The sequence below is a fragment of the Diadema setosum genome, chromosome 15 (genome assembly GCF_964275005.1).
Source record: "Diadema setosum chromosome 15, eeDiaSeto1, whole genome shotgun sequence".
In the NCBI taxonomy this organism is placed as follows: Eukaryota; Metazoa; Echinodermata; class Echinoidea; order Diadematoida; family Diadematidae; genus Diadema; species Diadema setosum.
In genome coordinates, this window is record NC_092699.1 from 13,370,585 (window position 1) to 13,391,406 (window position 20,822).

Consider the following 20,822-nt stretch of genomic DNA (forward strand, 5'->3'; position numbering starts at 1 on the left):
ATGTGCATGTACAAATATTTGGTAGATTGTGCGGGCAGTCGTCCTCGCAATCCACATTCAAAAGCCAATATGATACAGCCTAGGAAGGATGTAGGACGATGTGCGTACTTATTTCGTAATTTGAGTGGTATGTCTGTGCGTGCATGTCTCTGCTCTGTGTGTCTACTTGTGTATGCTGGTTTGGGGAAGTGTGAGGAGACCGGGGTTTTGTCGTTGTTGTTGTTGTTGTTGTTTTGCAAACAATACTGCTAAAACTTACTTGGGACCCACATCACACCATCACATGCACAATGGCTATGACTATATACAACTATGTTGTTGTTGTTGTTGTTTTTTTTTTTTGCCTTTGTGATCAAATTGACCCTTCACGAGACAAAGAAAAAAGAGAAACAAACCGTAAGCCATCAAAAGACAGTCAAAAGGAAACTTGACAAATGTTTCATTTTCTATTGCCGTACTCTCTGAAAAAAATCGAGTGAAAATTTTCACTCTAAAAGGAGTGAATACAAAAAAGAGTGAATTTAGAGTGAAAATGGAGTGAATTTCGAGTGAACATGTTTATTTACACTCATTTTGGAGTGACCTCAGGGATCACTCGAAGATTTTGGAGTGATCCCTGACGTCACTCTAAAACGAGTGAAAATGAACATTTTCACTCAAAATTCACTCCAATTTCACTCTAAATTCACTCTTTTTTGTATTCACTCCTTCTAGAGTGAAAATTTTCACTCGATTTTTTTTAGAGAGTAATGAAGCAGGTGACAGTATTGAGTGAACATCCCTATAATTATTATTATGTCTAACTGATGCACACATACAAATCCAAACTTTTGAACACAAGTGACTTCTCACGAAAAACAAGCTGACACCTCGATATCATAAAGATTATAGCGACATTTATTGGCTATTATCATTTAAATGCCGCATATAGCATTATTATTGGCTTGGCCCTTTCCGTGCCAGGGACGTTATAGACTGTGTGTACAAAGCAGCTGCTATTGGTTTTCTATATGCCATCCGGTACACAAAGCACACAGGGCCGGGGTTGGTGGTCACTTGTACTTGCAATAATGACACCATGTTCTATCTATGTGCATGCCCTTGTTCAGGGTCGGCGGAACCGAGGGGGGGGGGGGGGGAGTGGGGTTTCTTTTCAGCTGAAGAAACCCGAAAGTGGCACCCTACAGAGGCTGGAAGTGGCACCAGAAGTCTGAAGTGCCCCCCCCCCCCCCTCCCCGCCACTTTTGAAAACGTGGCGGCCGATTCTGTGTCTGTTAAACTCTGACGCTAGCCCGCCAGGGCGTACCTCAATTCCTGTAAAACAATTCTCTATGAAAAACTACGAAAAATCCTTTTTATTGAGCCAAGAAATACTATCGACATCAACGAAAGCGTGCTTGGTTTATTGTTAGCTTTATGTGTTCTTCCATTCTTCTGTTTGTTTGGGTTTTTTTTTTCACCGAGCTATGTATTATTTACTGTATCATGTACATTATCATAAACCTAAGTGCACAAATGAAGATAGCGTGCGGCAACAATTCTCCATATCGCATATAGCCGATATACAGCGATATCAGCTATCGATATCAACATCCTGGTATTTTTGCTGGGAAGCTCACTTCCGGTAACAGCTATGAAACGTTATACCCTCAATGAAAGTGCGAAGTTTCATCGTTCTTTTTCTGAACTGTTCACACATTCATCATGGATGAATTTCAGGGAATGACAGTGCCACAACTGAGAGAATTTTTGAACAGTCGCGGTGTTCCAAATGCGGTGAAACGACGACAAGAACTCGAGACACTCGCCACGAAAGCCAACGAAGCCGTCGTATAAAAGCAAGAAAGCATCGATCGCCAACTGGCGCGCCAGCACCGGAAGTACCCTTCCCAGCACATCCGGGTACTTTGAAGGGAATTTTTGCTATCGATAGCTGATTTCGCTGAATATCGGCTTTATGCGATATGGAGAATTGCATGTCTTATGATTAAAGATAAAGTGTGTTCTAGTGATTGTGTAAGGAGAGAAAGAAAGCAATTTTTCTCTTAAAGCAAAGTTGTTGTTTTTTCTTCTGTACATATAGCCCCCACTTCCACCTCGCTGCTGTCTTGAACCAAATGAAAAAAAAGGAGGAATTAAACACATAAAGCTGTAAAGACGCTAAGTTTCACACAATGCATTAACAACAAGGGATATGGAATAGCGGATTGCCTAGACCTCCTAGAGCACACAAGGCCACCTTTTTGGGCACGAATTCGCTCACTCATATAGAAACTAGGAAATCCACAACGAATGCATCATTCTAAATCACGAAAGACTTAATACACGTTTTTCATTAAATGTTCGCTATGGTTTAACCTTATTATTAGCGGCTGCAGCCAGAGTATCATTAATCCTTAACCCCGCCCCCATTCCTAAATATCCTGGATGGTAATCACGTACAATACGTGCGTGCTTTTTCTTCTCTTATTTATGGTGGCTTCAATGTTACACGCCTGAGATTCGTCATTACAGTTTACCTTTCGAATTATCATAAGTTTTACATAATCATTCTTCATGAGGATTGCTTAATGATTTCAACTAGAAAAAGAATAGCAAAAAAGAGGGGAACAAGTGAATACCCAATACGTACTATAGAAAGCAACAGTGTGGCGCCATTGCCGTTTTCAAGTGAGCCAAGAGTTCACCGACGTGAACATTCATTGGTCAGTGTTGGTAAAGAGCAAAAAGAGTGAAATGTAACAATGTATTTTCACCTACTTAGTAAAGGTGGCTTCGTATAGAACAGGTAACTGCAAATAATTAACGTGGCCATATCAACTGGGATTATACCTTTTCATCTATGCGAATTACCGATGCTAGAATATTTAGATAAAGGTACACTTTAACATGTTTTTCAAATTATGTAATGTTCGCAAGGTGTATGATAGCCATACGGCCACTGTTACCATGGTTACGAACCTACTTATATTAATGTCTCCAGGGAAAAACATCATTTTGAATGGCTACCAGCTCATAGTGAGTACAATCTTTATCCATGCAATCTCAGCTTTGCTCTACAAACAGTGACATCAGTCTCACATTTGTATCAAAGCTCTAGACCTCCAGCCAGCCACCAGTAAGATAGACCTTTGAATTTCCTCGATCTGTCCACTTTGTTCTTTCCCTGTGTAATGGATGAATCCCCCGTGGGATTTTCGATACAGTCCAACAGTCCCCTATCCAGCCAACCTCTGCCAAGGAGGTCTGCGTCAACCATTGCCGCAGCCGGGGGACGAGCCGCTCCTCTCCCTACGGACGTAACGCTGTGAAGGATCTCACCTCCCCGTGAAGACGACGAAACGTGCGCCTCGCCTTCGCGCTTCCATTCTCCGCGCTTCGTCCCTAGGACATCGCTCTCCAGGTCTCGCTGGATGTCGGCAAGACGAGACCGCAGATACTCTCTCAGTGCATGTCTGTCTGAATGCATCTGGACGCGTCGATGGGTCTCGCAGATCACATATTCGTGGTATTCCTCGAGCAGCTTCATTACCGAACAGACTGCGTCATCATGGTAACGCCCGTCCTCCTCATACGTTAATTTCGATATCCCCTCGTGGGATTCAATCGCAGAAGCTTTAGCATTGTAAACCGCATTCAACTTTACAATCTTGTTCAGTCCTGACTCTTCGGTTTCCTCACAGTTGCTGTGAGGATCATTCGTGTTATCTGCGATTTCGCGATCCGACGAAAAAGATGGCTTGTCTTTATCAAGTAAAACAGAAGTATGTGGATAACCTGTTGTCTCACATTTAACATCGTCTTCCGGAGCGGTTGCAATAGGCTCTGCGGCCTGCCGCAGCAAGTTTCTTGAGCATTCATCTGCACCTTCATATTTCATGCCATCTCTGTTTTCGACAACCACAACAATGTCTTTCTCGCATCCAGTGATTGCTTGTGAGGCTGACTTTTCACTCTCAATGTCGCTTTCAATCACGGCGTCGCCAGTCAACGTGGCCGTGGAAGCGCTGAGCGAACTCGAGCATGAGTCTGGGTAGGCGTGATCCAACGTTGATAAGGCTTGTGCTGGCCAACCCACGCTCGCCAATCCTGTATGTTGGCTGGTTAAGACTTCAAGGAGGTGGTTCAGTTTCCCGTAGCTTTGAAGCTTGATACGATACCGTCGTATGAGCTCCTCTTCAGACATATCACTCTCAGACGGTTTCCCCTCACTGTAGACGCCTCCCACATCGCCCCGCTCTTCAACTGAACATTCGGAGTCAAGGCATTCGTCGTACGATGACTCTCCTTCGCTGTCTCGTCGCCCTTCTCTCGCATGGACGTAAGGTGCGTAGTTGACGGCAAGGCTCTTCAGCTGCTTCACGTGACCGGCCAGTTGGACAGGCAGCGGAGAATCCTCAATCTCTGTCACCTGACCACTGGCGGTCATGTCATTGCTGCAACGTGAAAGAGGACACACAGGTACTAATTGTTAAGCAGTAGCAAATATTAAACGAGGCATCATAAAGCCCCCAAAACAAAATCAGACTTGTACTGACTTCTCAGAGTAACCATGGCGTAATATGACATTATTAAGTTATGGAACTCCATATCTTGGGGAAAATTAAGATACATGCACGGGATCATCTTTTTAAATATTTTTTTTTTCTTTTTTACGTAGGACTTCAAAACATGATAAAAAAAACCCTTGTGATATCATTTACAAAGTACAGTTGCAAGAAAATACGTAAAGATTTTAAAAGAAATGCATGAAAGCGGCTTTATAAATAAGATTTTTACTTTCCATAAACTTACCCAGCATAGACGGCCTTCAGTTTAGCCATGACGTAATTGACCACATCCCCAATCGTGACAGGCTTGGTCTTCTCGACTTTAGCATTCTTTTTCTTCCTTTTCCTTTTCTTCTTGGTTTCCTTTTTCGTATCGTCACATATCTTGGCGTCTCCATTGTTGTCACACTGTGTTGCTACGTCGGGTTCGTTGCAGACTGATTCTCCTCCAGTCTCATTTAGTGCTGCCCTGTGTTCTTTGACTATTTTCTCATCTTCTTGACCAAGAATTAAAGTACAACCTTCCTGTGATGCGTGTCCATCGACATCCTGATTAACAATTGATGGTGGCTTTATCACTGAGGTGTCTGCAGCAGTAGTCTGTATTATATCGTTTCCCTGATTTCCTTTCTCGGGTTCGGCAGCATTCGAAACGTCATCCTTTTCGGGATGTTGGACTCCGTTACCTGCGGTATCTGACACGCAGTCCGCTTCAATTGATTTACGTTGACTTTGCATCACACTGGTGCTGTCAGTATCAACCGGACCAACATCATTTGAAGAACCATCGCCTGCTTCTTTCGAGCCCGCACTTGTCTTGGTGGTATCATTCGGCATTCCTGTGTCGATCGTTTTCTGACAGTTGTTGTTTTCGTTCTCCGAATTCGGAACGCCGGAGGATGGTTGAATTCTAGCGTCTCGCTTTTCCGGAAATGCTGCTTCGCGGGTATTCAGTTTGTTCTTCGACAATCCTGTATAAATCTCTCCACACGACTCGGGAGCAACGTTCTCAGGGTGGTCATCTTCAACACCATTTCGGGAAAACTGTTTGGTACGGTCGGAGCCAATCCTTTCATCGTTATCACCAATGCCACTCTGTCCTTTCTTGTTTTCGAGACACGTCTCGGCCACCACAGCCTCATTAATGTGATGTATATCCCCCAATTCTCTGTGGCCTTGTGCTTGTTGTGATCCATCTGTCACTAATGCAGACCCTCTTTCATCGAGAGAGGGCAACACCGGAGCTCTTCTGGTTCCATTTTCTTGGAAGTCTGTAGTCTTGACGTCAAGAGGGTAATCGCAAGTCGGCTCGACGGTGGGGTCATCCTCCTCATCCGTGGTAGTGGTCTCTGTCAATCTGTTTTTACGAGTTCGCACCCTTCGGCGCCTTTTCTTTCCGGCAGTCCGATCATTGTCTGATGATGCTGCGTCGTCAATTAATGATGCGTTAGACATCACAGAAACCTGATTACGTTGATGCTGGGCATTGGTAGGCTTTTGATTGTCACCAAATTCAGCAAAGCTCCCATCTCGATTAGAGAAATTCAAATCGTCTGCACCATATAAGTTGCCGGTCTCGAATTCCATCGTATACGGCGCTTCATGATCGGGGTAGAATTGGCCTGGGATACGCTCAAATTGCCTGTCTGTTTCATCCATCCACTTAAAGTCTTCGAATGGGTCCATAAAGCCCATACCATCGGGCATATCCGGTGGCACTTCGTAGCCTTCGTATACCCCACAGAAAGGTCCTCCAATATATCCTTCGATGAAGTGTCCGTCGTCGATAGGTAGACCCTTTTGCTTACCTCCAGCTCCAGGCAAGTCAGGAAAAGCGACGTCGTAACTCGTAGCTACATGGAATCCGCCTTCATGTTTGCTTTTATTTTTACACGCCGCCTCTCCCTTCGTGGCGCCCCCTCCTTTGCAAGCCCGAGCTCCTGGCTGGTTGCGTACGGTCGAACCTGCTCTTCCAACGCCGTGATTGCTTTGCCTCCTCTCGATTTGCACGCGTTTGAGCAGTGTGCGTTGCTCCGCCTCTAGGGCGGCTTTTCTCTTCGCTGCCCGCCAGTCGTCTTCTGGCGCAGGTGTTTTCCCACCTTGGTTTTTGTTGCCCTTTCTCGCCGATGGGGGCGCAATTCCTCTCGCTTTCTTTGCTTGTGCGGATCCAGAATTATTCCGACCTGTTGCATGAACATCCGGCTGCGCTGGTTTCTTTTCTTTTACCTTCTTGTTCTTGGTCACGGTTTCCCATGGCCCTTCTTCGTCGCAAAGGATCTCATCGACATCGAAGACGGACATCGTTCAGAATGGTTTCTTATAGCGAGAGCAAACGCCCTATGAGTGTGACAAAAATGTAGTAGCATTTATTGAACTAACTGTGGCTTAAAGAAACTTTCCTATACTAAGCATTTTTTTTTTTCATTATGAATTTCAAGCGACATGTTTGGTTCTGTCATTAGAAGTATCTAGATACAATAAAGCTACAAAAACTTATTCGTTAAAGGGATAGTATAGTTTGGTTGAGACCTGGCCTCAGGTTTACTTTTCGGTGAGATAACCTCTTACGAAATATGAAAAAGAGCATGTGATCCTAAGAGGATTTCAACGTTTATTTATTTTGATGAAAACTGATTTTGAAATGGCCGAGATATACAAAACAAACGATAACTAATAAAAGTTGGATCCCACTTTTTTTTATTAGGATCGCTATATTTTACTTTTTTTTTATAGATATCTCTGCCATTTCAAAACCAATTTTCATCAAATAGATTTTGAATTCTTCTTAGAATGGTAGGCTCTGTAACATTTCACAAGCGGTTTCCCAGTATCTTGCAAAAATTTACAAGCGCAACACTCATCCCGACCAATACTACACCATCCGGCCTTTAAAAGATAATTGAAAAAGAGTTGTCCACGTTGAGATGCAATGGCTAACGTCCCCCATGAAAAATATTTCTTTGTGCACCTGTTCACAAGGCTTTCTCAGTCATTCATTCTTTTATTCATGTTTGCCACCGAAAGTACAAAACAATGCCTGGTCGAAAATCACATGATGTGTGAAGATGAAATTGTAAGCAGTGGCGTATCTAGGGAAAACGGCGTCCGGGGCAAGCGCGAAAATTCGCCCCTAATTTTTGAAAAAGTATTCAACCCCAACCCCATCCCGGGAGGGACTTACAGAGAAAAAGTCCACATGATATGCTTTTTCAAGCACTTATTAACGGTCTTTTACGGTGATTTAAATGTAATAAATTTTGATGAATTCGAGCCGAAAATTTTTGTATTTCAGCTTACAAAACATGGAATTCTTGTCATTTTTTTTTTTGGTTATTAAATCTTACAATTCTAATGAAGATATAGTGACAGCCTTATAGATGATGATTTATACCAACACACTGAGGACTTGAAAAAATATTAAAATTTTGTATATTTCGAAAATTTGTATATTTCTGTGTAGGAAACATTGCTCTTATCTTGTTTGAGTTGTTTTTTCTGCCCCCCCCCCCCATGTTCGAAACCGTTGGCGCCCTCTTTTGATCCAATCGGCGATCGCTTCAGAACAAAAGAAATTGCAGCAGGCGCCCTTTTTTGATCCAAGCGGCGATCGCTTTAGAACGAAAGAAATTGCAGCAGCTGCTCCGTGTAACATCTTGCTTGCTAATTATAAAATGACATGTGTGAACAAGTCAACAATAAACATTGTCATTTTGTTCGCATCATCATCTTGTTTTGTTCTTATCTTGATTGATTTGGTTTTCTGCCCCCCCCCCCATTTTTTTTTTTTTTCGTTTTATGGCGCCCCCAAGGAGTGGCGCCCGAGGCACGTGGCCCCCTTGCCCCCCCCCCCCCATACGCCACTGATTGTAAGATATAGTGTTGAAAGCTCTCTTGATTAGAATTTGAATCATTTTTGGCGAGATTGACTCCGTTTCCGAACGCAAATAAACACTAACTTGTAAGGTAATTCAAAATAATCACACGCTGGCTCCTGATTTTCGTTGCTGTACGTAAACATGGTATGTGAATTTAGAGAGAGAGAGAAAAAAAGTAAGTTTTGTTTATAGTCATTTCTTTACATCATTAACAAGTGAAATCTGACTATGAGTTGAACGGCTCCGAAGCATCATACCTGCCATGACACCTGCCGTCATTTTCAGGTACATTGTATATTTCCACACAAAGTATTAAAGCGCATACACGAAACTTATGGTGTAACAGGTGTATGTATTCGACATGCTCCGGTATAGCTATCTATACTATTTCAAATATGCTCATCCGTTTCCATCGCAATAACATGAAATGAATAATTCAAGGCGATTGTAAGCATATTGAACATGACAATTGTAATACCTCCTAGCAGATTTCAACCAGATGGATTATCATCCTCACAGTTGGGAAGATATTTCGCGTTTTGCCCTGAAAACTGAGGTACGTACCTTCTTATTTCTGTTGAGGAAAACCGTCATTTTTGCCGACTTCCTGTATGAATCAAGTCCCTTATACATAGATCCAACTAGATCCATTTTCCATTAGTTGTTGGTTTTGTATACTCAGTGTCGAATTTATGTAGGCCTATAGACCGTTATAGCTAGGGCCCTATTGATAAATTAGATGATTAGCTCCCCTCTTTCTTTCCTTCTCTCTCTCTCTCTCTCTCTCTCTCTCTCTTTCCCCACACTGAGTTCCTTTGCCCGAGCGCATTATTTATTTTTTTACCTGAACCTTGGTGTTGATTTGAATTACTTACTTATTTAATCTAATTTTGATGGAGAATTAAACTGTCGGAATCGTATACCAAATTAATTCACTCGTAATTTTTCATTTCATTTCATTTATTGAATTTCCAAACAATTTACATTTGTTACACACATCCAGAGATCAATGAATGGTAACAAAATATAATGAAGACCTGAATATAAAAACGACCCAAGTCCAATTTTTGGCCAAATTCAGTTTGACATGGGAAATTGCAGCTTATGCATGGACTCATCTTGTGTATAAATGATAAATCCTGATTACCCCCGGAAGTGCCTGAAATAAATGAGTTAAATCTTATATGAATGTAAGAATGAAGGACTTGAGTCATTCTTACATCCATATTATAGCGCTCTCTCTCTCGTCCTTCTCTCATCTCTATAGCAGAATATCATGTATATGAATCAAAGAACGACCCAAGTCCATCACACAAAATGGCCTCTCCATAATTAATGTAAATGTTAATTGTCATAATAATATACCATGTTCTAATTTGTATGTACAATGTTGCCTTCCAATCACAGTTAAATAGAATCATTGGACAAATAAAAAAGATATGAAGTTTTTTTTTTAAGTTTACTCGAAATGGTCTTACGTGGACTTGGGTCGCTCTTATAATATTCAGATAGGCCTACTCAAATATTATTTGAAAATTCAGAGTATACAGACTTTCACAATAATATTTCATAATAAATCAATCTAGAGTATGCTACATTCATATTGGATCATTAAGATTATGTGAGGGGGAAAAGCATATCTTGTGGGGAGTACATACATATACTGCACGCACGCAAGTGCACCTATTATAGACAAGCAGTATGCGTGCACAAACACAACAAGAACAAAGATAATAGAAGGAGAAAACAACAGTGCGACCGTCATAGGGACAGCATTAAGTAGAAAATAATGTGGATGCCTGCAGCTGCGATAGAAAAAAAAAACATAGAAAAAATAGAATTGAGACCATGCGAACCTCGTCAACTATGCCGAGGAGTTTAAATCAACGTTATTCATTACAAATCATTCAAATGAATATCTCGTGTTGTCACCAGAGAATTGCGAAAAAGTGTATTTTTGTAAAAATTACAAGACTCCAAAATTTCAGGCAATTCAAATATTCAATTTATGCATCAAAACTCTCAAATTCATTAAGTAAAAATCATTTAAGTTACCTAGTTTAATAATATTAGTTTCTACGAAAAGCGGATCAGTATGCTCACATACATTACTACCATAAATACATCTCAAAAATCTCTTTTGAGTTATCAGTATTTTTTCAATATTGATCCTGGCTAAGCTTTTCCATGGAACAGGATTCTTTTCCATAATTTAGATATGGTAGAATATCCATTATAGTTGAATATAGCATTGTGTTCTAAACGTATTCTTATCGGAAAAACCTGCTTTGATTAAGAAATAATCACTGCATGGCTTTATTCGCATTTCTTTATTCAAATAAATAAAGCGAGTGTTCCGATTAAGCTGATAATCAATAAAAAGCCTCTAAAATTACGTTGATTGTACAGGATGAATGGGTGCTTGATTAAATACAATATTAACCAGAAAGATCATCTAAAGGATTACTGAATAACAAGACGGAATTTATTAGCTTGAATCCATTTGTTTTGACAGTATTATGAAGTATTTTTGGATATTTGTGAGAAAACAAAATATCAGAGTCATGGGCGAATAAAAATAAAAGTGATGAGTTATATATATAAAAGTTATATCATTAATATAACAATTGCTTTGTTGCTTTGTTGTTTTGTTATGCCAACAAAACAGTAGCACAGCATTTGAGAGCTGATGGTGCAAGGAACAGTATGCGCAGTAAATGGCAGTAGACCAGGGGTGGTATTCTGAAAATCTTCCTAAGTTTCTTCCTAAGTTTCTTCCTAAGTCAGAAACTTAGGAAGTGCCTAGGAAAGACAAAATTGGTATTCTGAAATTTCTTCCTAGGCACTTCTTAATGCAAATTAGGCCATCCTTATCCCCGCCCACGTCCTTTCCTAAGCCAATACGAAATGCCGTATCATAAGGAACTAACCAATGACAATCGCATATTACTATGACGTAGGGTCAAATACACGAGTGCGCGGCATGTCCCCTTTCTCACGCTCATTTCGCACATCAAAGTACATGTGCGCACAATGACTGACAAGCGCGCCTATCACGATGCTTGCAGTTTGCTATTCTTAACAACGTACTTAGGACAGGGGTGGGGCTTTCCTAAATATTTTCCTAAAATTCTTTCCTAAGTGCATTCTAGAATACTAACTTCTTCCTAAGTCAGAAATTTGCATATTCCCGCCCCCTTCCTAAGTTTCTTCCTAAGTGTACCTAGGAAGAAACTTAGGAAGATTTTCAGAATACCACTTAGGAAAAAATCCTGACTTAGGAAGAAATTTCTTCCTAGGAAGGATTTCAGAATACCACCCCAGGTCGGTAATGTCTAACTTCAAGTGCAGCTGTTTCTTCCTACTGCATCTCCATCAACCTTTACAGACGTAGGCCCTATCTCAATTGTATACTCTCCCTAGAAAACAAAAAAGAAAAACGAAACAAGGGGAAAAAAGAAAACTTACCTTATTTCTCGTAATGCAGTCACTGAAGATTGTCGATGAATGTGAAGCCGTGTTTTTGCTCAGTACGGTAGGCACAATTTCACACACACTCGCTTTCGTGTTAGAACTGTTGCTTGTCAACAATCTTTGCTTGTCAACGAAGCGCGCGTAGTCTCATGTGGCGCGACCACTTGCGCGCATTACTATGGTCACCGCTGATAATGCACTTCTTTATGACGTCATAATGAATCTACAAGCGATTATCTTACGGCAGCACACGTTCCACAAAAGACTGGATGACCCTTTTAGTCTAGCAGCCAGAAAGGGTCCCCGTGCACCCACCCTAAAACAAAATTCTACGATATGTTCGAAGATCGTCAGAACCTGTATTTTCCGAATCCGGTTGTCGCCAGTGGAAAAAAAGGTTGCGCGCGCGTCTAATTTGCATATTTCTAAGATGGGCGCCGCCCGTTGCTAGGAGACGGATTATTTTTGAATAACTTTAGTTAGGAATAACAAATTACCATAAAAATGGTATCATTTTGAAGAGAATTAAATTTCCTACAAGCTGATACCCCATTTGATGGGATAAATAGATGTTGTCATGAAATATATAAAAGGAATAGAGAGATGTGCACTGTTTTATGTGGAGAGGGAGTTAATTCCAAATATCAGGCCCGTTATGCCGAATTGATTTTTGAGCTAATAGGAGTTTAGGGTTATTCAAATGGAAATCATTACGATGGCGCGTGGGGTAAGCATGGACATCCCTGTTAAGGGAAAATGCGTTGTGGAAGAGTGGGAGTAGATTTTGCGTGTATTTGAACATAAATATTGCTGTTTGAAATTTGTGTATATCGTCAACTTTAAGAACTTTTAGTCTAAGGAATAATGGATCAGTATGTTCTAAATAATGTGAGTTGCTACATATTCTTATTGCCTTTTTCTGTAAAAGAAAAATAACATTTACTTTGGTTTTATTACAGTTTCCCCAGACAACATTACAATAATTAATATGCGCATGTACATGCGCAGAAGATAGAACTTCTCTTAAATCAAGAAAAGTGCATGTGCAGTTGTAGTGTGCATTGGGAAATTGTCGCTCAAGTAATTTCATTTGCGAAATGCGCGTACTTTACATGAGAAAGCAGTTACTTTGGCAGGTTGGGTGTCATTTGTAATCTAATGTTCATATTTTTCGCACATTGTTCCAGAGTAAACATGGACAGTAACCGTAGATGACATACATGTCCCATCATTAAGCCATGTTAAATACATGCTTGTCTATAAGTGTCCACTTCAGTAATTTTCAATTTTGTGACATGAAAACTGTCATGTTTTCGGGTTTGCTGCTTCCTTTCATCAGTATTTATTCAAATGCAGTTGAGTCTGGAAAGGCACCTCAGCAAAATAGGACTGCAATGAGGGAAAAACGTTTATTTTGTCAGGGACGATGCACGATCGCACATTCGTTATTATCCAAGCACCTGAAAGTACTCATTAAGATGCACATAATCAGGTGGCGGCGGTGATGATGGGATCAAAGAAAGACATTCGTTACTCGTCCCTGTTTGTATTAGGTCCATGGTCTATGCATGCTGGTTTGGGGAAGTGTGATTGAGGGTGGATTTTTTTTTTTTTTTTTTTTGGGGGGGGGGGGTGCTGTTGTCGTTGTTGTTGTTGTTGTTGTTTGCAAACAATACTGATAAAACTTACATGAGACCCATATCACACCAAAACTAGTCTAGATTCTGGACACTTTCTACTCGTAGCCTTGATTCAGTATAGGCGACAAGCCGTATGAGGGCGTGACACCCGAGGATTGCGATACGCCGAGAACTGTGATAACCCGAGTTTCGTTTGGCGCGTAGTCTCACGATTACGGCAATCAGAAATTTTGCGCCCTCTCTTGGTTGATCGTACCAAGGAAAAGGGGACGGAGCCCAGACTACACCATCACATGTACAATGTACAAGACAATGTGCGTTTTGCCTTTGAGATCAAATTGACCCTTTATGAGACAAAGAAGAAAGAGAAACAAACCGTATGCCATTAAAAGACAGTCAAAATGACACTTGACAAATATTTTCATTTCTATTGGCGTAATGAAGCGACTGACAGTTTAAGTGAACATCCGTATAATCATTATCATGTCTAACTGATGCACACATACAAATCCAAGCTTTTAAACACAACGAAGTGACTTCCCACGAAGAAGAAGAAGACACCTCGATATCATAAAGATTATAGCGAGGGACAGCACAGTAGTGGTGCACATCATTATTGGCTTGGCCCTTTTCGTGCTAGGGCCTTTTGACTGTGTGTTTTGGTTTAAAAAAAAAAATCACGTGATTATGTAGGAGTAGGGAAGCGATGCACCTCTTGAAGCAGAATAATTGTATGTTGCCTTTTTATAGCTTTCACTTCACCTCGATGCCGTCACTGCTGTCTTGAACCAAAATGAACAAAATAGAAGGAAAAGTAGACCTATAGGTTCACACGCCAGGAATAACTTATCATACCCACAAAGTAAACTTTACACAATCCAGTAACAATAAGATATAAGGAAAGCGGATTGCCCAGAATACATGAGCTTGTTAGCCACGGACGAACAAATTATGAATTCATTCATTCACTCAAATAGAAACGAGGAAACCCACATTGACAACATGTCAATGTCAACATGTCAATGTTAGTGGGACCCTCCACTTCCATCCTCATCCTTAGTTGACTTGTATTATACGCTTTATGTATATATTAACAAAGACATAATTGCGTCTTTTTTTTCATCTGCTACTCATTTTCATATATACTTTGTCATTGCAATATTCTATTACAAATATCCTGTACATATGCAATGTATATAATTTCTTTGTTTATTCGATGGAAGTGAAAATAAATTTGAATCTTGAATCTTGAAGATCAGTTCGAAAAAACAAACAAACTTGAAACGCATTCTTCACTATTGTTAAAGCTTATTACGAGCTCATGCAGCGCAAAATGATTACTGTACTATATTCTTCTCTTTCAAACTTGATTTAAAAAATGAATGATAGTGATTACTATCACTACTACTACTACTACTACTTCTAATACTACTATAAGTACTACTGCTATATATACTAATGCTGTAACTATATAGGCCTCTACACTTTTTTTCGAACGGCAACTGGTAATGAGTTCTCTAGAGGTGTGGACAATACAAAATAATTTATGCTAATTTCAGTTGCTGCATTTTCGTTGCAAATTTAGTCCTCATTCACGACGCTATACATGCACAACACAGAAAAAATTTCTTCAGTAGAGATTGTTATTAATTAATTACATTTTTATTATTATTAAGTAATTATTACATAAGTAATAGAACAAGGAAAAGTAGAAATTACGCGGTGCGTAATATATGTCCCCGCCGGAAGTAGCATTTTGTAGCAAAATGTGCAATATAGGTAAAAAATCAAGGTCAAAGGTCAAAGAAGTCAAAGGTCAAAATTCTGTGTAAAAGTTTTGAAGCCCTCACCTAGTGCCATCACATAAAGCAAACGGAATCAAAATCGGGTTAGAAATGGCGGAGTAGCATTTTATAGCCAATGTACAATACAGGTTTAAAAATCAAGGTCAAAGGTCAAAGAAGGCAAAGGTCAAAATTCTGTGTAAAGTTTTGAAGCCCTCACCTAGTGCCATCACATAAAGCAAACAGAATCGAAATCGGGTTAGAAATGGCGAAGGAGTAGCATTTTGTAGCAAAATGTACAATATAGGTCAAAAATCAAGGTCAAAGGTCAAAGAAGGCAAAGGTCAAAATTCTGTGTAGAAGTTTTGAAGCCCTCACCTAGTGCCATCACATAAAGCAAACGGAATCGAAATCGAGTTAGAAATGGCGAAGGAGTAGCATTTTGTAGCAAAATGTACAATATAGGACAAAAATCAAGGTCAAAGGTCAAAGAAGTCAAAGGTCAAAATTCTGTGTAGAAGTTTTGAAGCCCTCACCTAGTGCCATCATATAAAGCAAACGGAATCGAAATCGGGTTAGAAATGGCGAAGGAGTAGCATTTTGTAGCAAAATGTACAATATAGGTCAAAGGTCAAGGTCAAAGGTCACGACTGAAATTCTGTGTAGAAGTTTTAAAGCTCCCATGTAGTGCTATCATATAAAGCAAACAGAATCAAAATTGGCTCATAAATGACAGAGAAGTAGCAAATTGAAGATTTTGATCACACACGGACGCACACACGGACACACGGACGGACACACGGACGGACGGACGGACGGACGGACGGACACACACACGTACGGAGCCCGTTTCATAGTCCCCTGCTCGAACTCGTTCGGCGGGGACAATTATGTAATAGCATGAATAGAAGCTGGATTTCAGGAGAAGGGATATGGCTGAGAAATCTAACGCTTTAAGGTCAATGTACTCATAAAAGAACAATCTGATATACAAAAAGGAACCAACATTGCATATAGCGGGGACCTAGGAACGAATGATATTTTGAAAGGCGCACAAGAGGGGAACAAGTGAATACTCTATATAAGTGCTAAAAACTAAGTGTGGCGCCTGTTTTTAGAGCATTCTTTGCCGTTTTCAAGTGAGCCACGTACTTAACCAACATGAACAGTCTTAGGACAAGAGTGAAGTGTTGCAGCGCTAACTTACAAACTTACCTATTTAGCAAAGGTCGGTCGATATCAAATAGGCCATCACAAATAGTTAACTGCAATTACATCATTTCATCTAGGCGAGATACAGGACACTCTCATTATAGTTATAAGACAATTCCGGGTACAACGAAGTAATAAAATACAGGCCCCAACATTGTCAGCTGTATATGTTTTACTGTTCATTTGCTCGGTTTCAACGAAAATTCCATCTGATAACTAAAGGAGATTGCCGGCCCCGAGTAACTTCGTTATAACAAGAGTCGACTGTATACCGATGATTGGATGTTTAAATCATTAAAAGGGGAAACTCGTAAATGTATTTCAGATAATATGCGGTCAGTAAGATGTGTGAGGCCATTATAATTATGGTCCCTGTTACCATTGTAACAACGTCATAATTATATTGGCCCTACTATTATCAATGACTGTAGAGAAAGAAAATGCGAAAGGAGCGACAAACAGACGGTCGGAAAGTAGGGAGAAACAGTGAGAGAGAGAGAGGTCGTCATCGCATAAACATCATTAATTTGTAAGGCCGCTATCTCATGATGAGTACAATCCCATTCCATGTACTCTTATAGCTTTGCAATGCCAATATTGGCATCACCGTCTCATTTGTATCAAAGTTCTAGACTTCCAGCCAGCCACCAGTAAGATAGACCTTTGAATTTCCTCGATCTGTCCACCTTGTTCTTTCCCGGTGTAGTGGATGAATCCCCCTTGGGATTCTCGATACAGTCCAACAGTCCCCTGTCCAGCCAACCTCTGCCAATGAGGTCTGCGTCAATCATTGCCGCAGTCGGGGGACGAGCCGCTCCTCTCCCTACCCCTACAGACGTAACGCTGTGAAGGATCTCGCCTCCCCGTGAAGACGGCAAAGAGTGCTCCTCGCCTCCCCGCTTCCATTCTCCGCGCGTCGCCCTCAGGACATCGCCCTCCAGATCTCGCTGGATGTCGTCAAGACGAGACCGCAGATACTCTCTCAGTGCATGCCTGTCTGAATGCATCTGGACGCGACGGTGTGTCTCGGAGATCACATATTCGTGGTATTCCTCGAGCAGTTTCATTACCGAACAGACTACATCATCATGGTAACGCCCTTCCTCCTGATACGTTAATTTCGGCATCTCCTCATAGGATTCAATTGCAGAAGCTTTAGCATTGTAAAGCGCATTCGACTTTACAATCCTGTCCAGTCCTGACTCTTCGGTTTCGTCACATTCAACATCGTCTTCCGGAGCGGTTGCAATAGGCTCTGCGGCATGCTGCAGCACGTTTATTTCGCATTCTGCACTTCCGTATTGTTTGCCGTCTGTGTTTTCGACCACCACGTCACTATCTTTCCCGCATCCGGTCATTGCTTGTGAGGCTGACTTTGCGTTCTCAATGTCGCTGTCGATCACGGCGTCGCCAGTCAACGTGGCCGTGGAGGCGCTGAGTGAACTCGAGCATGAGTCTGGGTAGATATCACCTACCCTTGATAGGGCTTGTGCTGGCCAACCTACGCTGGTCAACCCTGTATGTTCGCTGGTTATGACTTCAAGGAGGTGGTTCAATTTCCCGTAGCTTTGAAGCTTGGCGCGATACCGCCGTATGAGCTCCTCTTCGGATAGATCACTCTCAGACCGTTTCCCCTCATCGTAGACGCCTACCACATCGCCCCGCTCTTCAACTGAACATTCGGAGTCCAGGCACTCGTCGTGCGATGATTCTCCTTCGCTGTCTCGTCGCCCTTCATTCGCATGGACGTAGGGTGCGTAGTTGACAGCAAGGTTCTTAAGCTGCATCACGTGACCGGCCAGTTGGTCAGGTAGCGGGGAATCTTCTATCGATGTCACCTGGCCACTGGCGGTCATGTCCTTGCTGCAACGTAAAAGAGTAAAGGCACGTGTAATTGTTAGGCAGAAGCAGATATTCAACGAGGCATCATAAAGCCTCCACACACACACAAAAACAAAAAAAAAAATCAGACTTATTTTGACTTCTCAAAGTAACCAAAGTGTAATGCCTGTATAATAACATAAGACTTTAGTGTTCATAAAACCATAATTTCACTGTTTCCATTTCTCGGGGGAAATGCAAATGCATACAAGGATATTTTTTTACAAAGGACTTAAAATACTGGTGAACAGAATAACAACCTTGTTATATCATTTACAAAATAGAGCCACAAGAAAGTGGGTAACGATTCAAAAATGCATGGAAACGGCTTTATAATTAACACCAGCATTGATCAGCAAACAATGACCAATGATAAGGTTTCAGAACCAGCCCCTTTTCCTTAACTTACCCAGCATAAACGGCCTTCAGTTTAGCCATGACGTAATTGACCATATCCCCAATCGTGATAGGTTTGGTCTTCTCGACTTTGGCATTCTTTTTCTTCCTTTTCCTTTTCTTCTTGGTTTCCTTTTTCGTATCGTCACATATCTTGGCGTCTCCATTGTTGTCACACTGCGTTGCTACGTCCAGTTCGCCACAGACTGATTCTCCCACAACCTCATTCAATGTTGCACCGTGTTCTTTTACTATTGTCTCATCTTCTTGACCAAGAATTACAGAACGGCCTTCCCGTAATGCGTGTACATCCACATCCTGATTAACAATTGATGATGGCTTGATCACTGAGGTCTCTGCAGCAGTAGTCTGCATTATTTCGTTTCGCTGACTTCCTTTCTCGGGTGCGGCAGCATCTAGGACGTCGTCCTTTTGAGGATGGTGGAATCCGTTGCCTACGGTACCTAATACGTAGTCCGCTTCAATTGATTTACGTTGACTTTGCATCACACTGGTGCTGTCAGTATCACCCGGACCAACATTATTTGAATAACCATTGCCTGCTTCTTTTGAGCCCTTACTTGTCTTGGTAGTATCATTCGGCATTCCTGTGTGGATCGTTTTCTGACAGTTGTTGTTTTCGTTCTCGGAATTCGGAACTCCGGAGGATGGTTGAATTCTAGCTTCTCGCTTTTCCGGAAGTGCTGCTTCGCGGATATTCAGATTGTTCTTCGACAATCCTGTATAAATCTCTCCACGTGACTGGGGAGCAACGTTCTCAGGGTGGTCATCTTTAACACCATTTCGGGAAAACTGTTTGCAACGGACGGAGCCAATCCTTTCATCGTTACCTCCAATGCCACTCTGTCCCTTCTTGTTTCCGAGACACGTCTCGGCCGCCACAATCTCGCTAACACGGTGTATATCCCTCCGTTCTCTGTCACCTTGTGCTTGTTGTGATCCATCTGTCACTAATGCAGACCCTCCTTCATCGATAGAGGGCGGCACATGAGCTTTTCTGGTTCCATTTTCTTGGAAGTCTGTAGACTTGACGTCAAGATGGTAATCGCCAGTCGGCTCCACGATTTGGTCATCCTCCTCATCTGTGGTTGTGGTCTCTGTCAATCTGTTCCTACGTGTTCGCACTTTTCGGCGCCGTTTCTTTCCCGCAGTCCGATCATTATCTGATGATGCTGCGTCGTCAATTAATGACGCGTGAGACATCACAGAAACCTGATCATGTTGATGCTGGGCATTGGTAGGCTTTTGATTGTCACCAAATTCAGCGAAACTCCCGTCTGGATTGGAGAAATTCAAATCGTCTGCACCATATAAGTTGCCGGTCTCGAATTCCATAGTATACGGCGCTTCATGATCGGGGTAGAATTGGCCGGGGATACGCTCAAAATTCATGCCTGCTTCATCCATCCACTTGATGTCTTCGAATGGGTCCATAAAGCCCATACCATCGGGCATTTCGGGTGGCACCTCGTAGCCTCCGTATACGTCACAGAAAGGTCCTCCAACATACCTTTCAATAAAGTGTCCTCCGTCGAAAGCTAGCCCCTGTTGCTTCCCTTCAGCTCCAGGCAAGTCAGGAAAAGCGACGTCGTAACTAGTAGCTACATGGAATCCGCCTTCACACTTGCTTTTATTCTTGCACGCCGCCTCTCTCTTCGTGGCGCCCCCTCCCTTGCAAACCCGAGCTCCTGGCTGGTTACGTACCGTCGAACTTGCTCTTCCCACGCCGTGACTGCTTTGCCTCTTCTCGATTTGCACGCGTTTGAGCAGTGTGCGTTGCTCCGCCTCGAGGGCGGCTTTTCTCTTCGCCGCCCGCCAGTCGGTTTCTGGCGCAGGTGTTTTCCCAGCTTGGTTTTTGTTGCCCTTTCTCGCCGATGGAGGCGCAATTCCTCTCGCTTTCTTTGCTTGTGCGGATCCAAAATTATTTCGACCCGTAGCGTGAACGTCCGGCTGCGCTGGTTTCTCTTCTTTTGCCTTCTTGTTCTTGGT

At 41.9% G+C, this 20,822-nt stretch overlaps 3 protein-coding genes across 3 annotated transcripts in view; all 3 read right to left on the minus strand.

Annotated features, from left to right (window-relative positions):
* LOC140238448 (ficolin-2-like) overlaps positions 1-11,976 on the minus strand; it is a 44,598-nt gene extending 32,622 nt beyond the window's left edge. Inside the window, exon 1 of the mRNA XM_072318352.1 lies at positions 11,894-11,976. The gene's annotated coding sequence lies outside the window, so the exon portion shown is untranslated. The remainder of the gene's footprint in view (positions 1-11,893) is intronic.
* On the minus strand, positions 877-6,295 carry LOC140238447 (uncharacterized). The gene is made up of 2 exons (XM_072318351.1): positions 4,795-6,295; positions 877-4,436 (listed from the first exon to the last, which is right to left on the minus strand). Exons 1-2 carry the CDS (start codon positions 6,255-6,257, stop codon positions 3,089-3,091), a joined length of 2,811 nt encoding a protein of 936 aa, XP_072174452.1. The 5' UTR covers positions 6,258-6,295; the 3' UTR covers positions 877-3,088.
* A 2,984-nt stretch (positions 11,977-14,960) lies between the features above and the next one.
* LOC140238874 (uncharacterized) lies at positions 14,961-20,578 on the minus strand. Its single transcript, XM_072318770.1, has 2 exons — positions 20,538-20,578; positions 14,961-18,398 (listed from the first exon to the last, which is right to left on the minus strand). Exon 2 carries the CDS (start codon positions 18,389-18,391, stop codon positions 17,156-17,158), a length of 1,236 nt encoding a protein of 411 aa, XP_072174871.1. The 5' UTR covers positions 18,392-18,398; positions 20,538-20,578; the 3' UTR covers positions 14,961-17,155.
* Between the last annotated feature and the right edge of the window lie 244 nt (positions 20,579-20,822).